Below are 5,118 nucleotides of genomic sequence, written 5' to 3'. Positions count from 1 at the left end.
ATGTATGAGTGGGCACCTATGTTTTTGTCATGTAAGTTTATACATTAAAGACGGCCTATAACTTTTTGATATCGTGGCCCACAATTTTTGTTTATAATTTTCAGGCAGAAGTTGGCCCTAATGTTGATATTTTGATCCAAAAAGGCGTGTAGGCCATATCTAAAAAGAAGAAAAACTCCACGTCAAAAGAAAAAAAAATAGCAAAACTCATGGTATTCTGACCTAGTATATATAAACCTTTATTGTATTTTTTTTTCACCATATTCTTTAGTTTGACAAGATAGAGACACTCAAACCTTCAACTTCTGAACTCTATTTAAAAATTTATCATTTAAACACTTGTTTAAACTGACCACTCGACCAACTCAAGTTGGTTACTCTGATTGTTGCCTATTGTAGCAGTGGGATTTTCTTTATACTTGATAGCTTTTTATTAACAGACAGAAATAGATCTCTTCAATTTTTTTTTTCATAAGAGTTAAGCATATATTAGGATATGAATATTGTTGTGTGGCTTCAGATTCAGTTTAGTTTGATTCTTTGAGAAATATAAACGGTGAAGCAGTTGAGAAGCGCCAAGTTGAATGAATGAATTGTTATTTGATCATATTGTATGGAGCAGAGATATATGAGAGGAATTTTAATTAATTTATAAGATTATATATGGTTGTACATATGTATGTTGATGTGTATGATGAATTGATGATGTGATGATCAAAGATTGATCCATTCCGTGCCATCAACAAAGGAAAGAGAAAGAAAAGGCTTGGCTTCATCGTCAGTGAGTTCCCTTGACCATGATACCCTCCCAGCAAAGCTTGCTCCCGCTCCTGTGCATTTGTATTGTCCATAGAATACAGTCCTATACACAATACATATATAGAATATTAAGAATGTGCTTTATAAAATTAAATAAATTCCATATATACAATCTGCCCTAGAAATTGAATTATAAAATTAACAAATGCATAACAATGTCTACTTATTAAACGTATGTCTGTGTAAGAATTAGATAAAACACTTGTTATATTATTAAATAAATAAAAAGATTATTAGTGCGTGTATGTCTTATTTATTTCTTAATTAGAATCTTATGTGATCTTATTCAAATATATATAGTGCTGTATGGACTAACTAGTATATTAAATTCATCAAAATTTGAGTGTGTAATTTGATATATGGATCCAGCAACATAATAATTGAAAGTATAGTATGTATATATTCAAAAGAGCAAGATGACAAAGAAGCCTTCACACCCATTATGTACTTGTGTGAATTACACCATGTTTAGGGTGGTAAGTGATGAGTGTGGCACCGCCCCATTGTCCATCTAATTGTGCATCCATTAGTATCACATTGTCATTGGTATGAGTTTTTTTTTTAAATTTAAATTGATAAAAAAAACACAAATAATTATATTTCTAATAAGCCTATTCATATAATAGTTTTTTTAAATTTACTTAAATTTTTTACAAGATCTTTTTCTATTGATTTTATACTAAATTCTTTCTTTTGAAGTGAACAAAAATCAAACTCTAAAATTTTAAGTTTTTTTTAAATTAAATTAATAAAAAAATATGAATGATTATATTTCTAAGATAGTATTTAGAAGAGAGACAGAGACTGAGCAGAGAGACAAAAACTGAAATAAGTTTTAATATTATGTTTGGTGTAAAGTATGAGACAGAGACTAAAATAAGAATGAAGCTCTAATTTAATTTGCACAAAGGATAAAATTGGAATTAATTAATTAAAATGGGGATATTTTAAATATAAAATATTATTAAAATTTCAGTCAACGTCCCAAAAAATTTTAACTCCCTGTGTCTTTATTTTTTAGAAGTATTGAAATATTGAAATTTAGAGATAGAGACTAAAATTTTAATACCAGACTAACAAACATAATACTAAATCCCAATCTCCCTCCTAATACTCCGAAACAAAAGCTACGTATGAGTCCATGAGACATTCATCCTCTGCTAGAATAAAGAAGAGTATGAAGGCTAGCTAGTTGAATATATATAGGTATTAGGAAAATAAAAACATATAAATTGTATTTATTTTCTGGAACGGGAATTGAGATTAAGTATTGTATTTGATGATCAAATATTAAAATTAAAATTTCAGTTTTACGATACAAAATTTCAATCCTATTAATATATTCAAAAAGTAGGAATACAGAAGACTGAAATTTCTAAAATACAAAAACTAAAATTTTAATAATTTTTTTTAAAAATACTCTTATTTAACATTTTAAATTCCAAATCTTTTTTTTTAATTTTTATATTTATTTTAAACTAAATATAATAATAAGACATAAATGAATCTTATATATTTTATATTAAATATAATACAAAAACTTAATTTAATTTATATCTCTATATATCTGTCCGTCTCTTTTCCAAAGAAGGCATAGAAGAGTAGATGTAATAATGCAATGGAAAAGGAAGCATATATAGGCAAAGGTAGAGAGCATAGTTGACATACAATTCACGATTAGGGTCACCCCAGTTATACCAGCCTTTGGGAATGATGATGTTGTCCATATATGTATAGGCGAATACCACGCGAGAAAAGGGACCCCATGCCCTTCCCAGGTATAGTGCCCCTGACCCCGTGACCTTACAGTTCACGAATGAGAACCCCGTGTCCTCCAACATGCTACTCCTCCCCTGCGCTGTTACTGCTCCCATATTCTGTGCTATTGCATGCACGTGACACCCCTATTAATGGAATATGGATACAACCATGGAACATTTGTTCTTTCCTGTTAACTCCGGGGCAAAATTAATATTATTGGACCAAATTATATATTAATTAAATACCTCAAATAGAGAGAGAGCGTTTCCGAATATGAAATCAACAGAGCCTTCAATGTAACAATCCTTATAATAATGTCTTCCCATATGATCATACAGTGTGTCCTGTGCACCCAAGAAACTGCATCCATAGAATGCTGCTGTGTCCGCTGAAATCCTGAATGCCACTGCCTGTTTCCCAATTGCTCCTGGTGCAGGGACTGGAGTAGTGTTCTGTGCACAATAAAGATGATCATCTTTTATTAACTCTAATAGTAATTAATTAGAATGTAGTTAATTAATTATTAATTACCTTGAATGTGATGTTCTTTGCAATAAAATAAGGTGAATTAACAGCAAAAGTAGCAGAACCGTAGGTTCCCAATGGCCTCCCATTTGAGCCAGGTGTTTGTGCTGTGTCACCATATTGAACTATTGTTTTATCTGCACCTGCTCCTTCTATTGTTATGAACCATTTCAATTGAGGAATGCTCACTTTCTCCCTGGATATTATAGTATACAAATTTATCTAAATTTGCTGAAATTAAATGAAAATATCCTATATATAATTCTTAGAGCATTTGAATAGGTATCGAAAAAGACACTATGTGTAATAAGAAACAAAATTTGTCAGTTGTCACGTACCATTTTCCAACATTTTAATAAAGAACATAACACAATAATGCTGAATGTGGACAAACACTAAAATCCAAGTCTTAATTAATTCAAAAATACTATTCAAACTTTAAAATTAGCCACTAAAATCAGTTACTAAATTAATTTGTATATAAATACATATATAATTTAATTTATTTTTTATGTATATTTATATTTTAACATGTATTTGGTAACTGATTTTGGTATACATCGTAATTAAATACATCAATAAGATTCAATAAGGGGCCACAAATTTGGTTAACTGAGAATAATTATATGACAATTTAATCAGATATGTGAAACTATGTAATAGTTCTTACGTGTAAAGACCTGCATGAACCTTGATGAGGACTCTAACAAGATTAATGGAAGGAAGAGAATCAATGGCGTCTTGAATGGAAGTGAAGTCACCAAGTGCAGGGTTGTTATCAACATGCAAAGTGTAGGAAGCAAAGAGCTTGTTCTTTGCAGCCTTGAACATTGAATGATTGAGGTTACCAACAAAGTTGACCCATTTCATGAACTGTTCTTCCGAGAACTCTATCCTACTCATGTTGGACAATAATCCATTCCTCAATCGAATTCCCTTTCTAGTGCCATCATCATGGTGCCGGGAATATGCACTTCTTGAATTTTGAACAACAATCACAAGGATTGCTATTGTAACACACAAAATGTAATGCGAATTTGAAATCGCCATAGAAAAAAAAAGGAACAAAAATGTTGGTCGCCTAACACAGTGTGTTATACTTTTGACCTAATGATGAAACTAAAAGAAAGAAAGAAAGTAAGGACTAATGGTTGAAGGCATTGATGTTTATATAGTAAGTTATGGTGGTTGTTTTAGGTGAAAAGTGAAGCTTATTGTTAAGAAGAGAGAAAAGAAAGAATGGAAATGAATGAGAGGTCACGGGTGCTTCTTCTACTGACATCCATGTTAGAAAGAGAAACAATCTAAGCCACATACAGGTCATGTTGATGCACTTTCTTGCATATAAAATAATAAAAAAAAAATAAAAAAACTTAGCTTCTTGTCTCAATGAAATTATGTTTTTAGATATTTTCTTTAGAATTATTAGAGGATGATTTAATTAAATTTATATATCAATAACTCTTCACTATCTGAATTGATCAACAACCGGCGGATACATCAAAGATTAGCACTTCACAAGGAAAAGATAACTAATATTCTTAATTATTGTCTTCTTTTAAAAATGACAAGAAATTGATATTTTATAAATGGATCCCAATTATGTACTTTACATAAAAAAATTAAATTAGTATTTAAGAAAATAAATTTAAATGAACGACGTTATAAAAGAAAAAGGTATATATGTTTTTATTATATTAATTACATATATAGAACTCTAAACAATACAAAAGAGAAGAGGAAGATATACAAAATTAAGCCTTTGGGGAAAAAATTGAGATTTTTTATTCCTTTATTAAAATGCATTAGATGTCTATTATTTTTCTTATGTCCAAATAATAATTATATTCAATTTTATTTATCAGCATAATAAACTATAGTGTCTGTATTTTCCACTACTTTTGATGTTGGATGACATTAATATTCTATTGTGTTTGGCCATTTTTCCTTTGTTGTTGATGTTTGTTTGATGCTGCCCGTGAGCTCCTCTTTCTCTTTCTGTTTGTGTGTGAT

General features: G+C 29.9%; 1 protein-coding gene across 1 annotated transcript; it reads right to left on the bottom strand.

The window, feature by feature from the left end:
- Positions 1-580: 580 nt before the first annotated feature.
- Positions 581-4,528, bottom strand: LOC112802068 (probable pectinesterase 53). The gene is made up of 5 exons (XM_025845075.3): positions 3,776-4,528; positions 3,112-3,301; positions 2,826-3,032; positions 2,488-2,723; positions 581-862 (listed from the first exon to the last, which is right to left on the bottom strand). The coding sequence occupies exons 1-5, from the start codon at positions 4,153-4,155 to the stop codon at positions 715-717; spliced, it is 1,161 nt and encodes a 386-aa protein (XP_025700860.1). The 5' UTR covers positions 4,156-4,528; the 3' UTR covers positions 581-714.
- Positions 4,529-5,118: the final 590 nt, after the last annotated feature.

Source organism: Arachis hypogaea, chromosome 5 (genome assembly GCF_003086295.3).
Source record: "Arachis hypogaea cultivar Tifrunner chromosome 5, arahy.Tifrunner.gnm2.J5K5, whole genome shotgun sequence".
In the NCBI taxonomy this organism is placed as follows: domain Eukaryota; kingdom Viridiplantae; phylum Streptophyta; class Magnoliopsida; order Fabales; family Fabaceae; genus Arachis; species Arachis hypogaea.
The sequence above is the reverse complement of the archived record's forward strand: the minus strand, read 5'-3'. Positions and strand labels throughout refer to the sequence as shown.

What these genes read in the sequence shown, in the direction of transcription:
- LOC112802068 (XM_025845075.3), bottom strand. Translation starts at nt 4,155, where the DNA reads ATGGCGATTTCAAATTCGCATTACATTTTGTGTGTTACAATAGCAATC. An exon ending in CAAAGAACATCACATTCAAG is followed by an intron (nt 3,033 to 3,111) that starts GTAATTAATAAT and finishes TATTGTGCACAG; the next exon opens with AACACTACTCCAGTCCCTGC. An exon ending in ACGCTCTCTCTCTATTTGAG is followed by an intron (nt 2,724 to 2,825) that starts GTATTTAATTAA and finishes TTCCATTAATAG; the next exon opens with GGGTGTCACGTGCATGCAAT.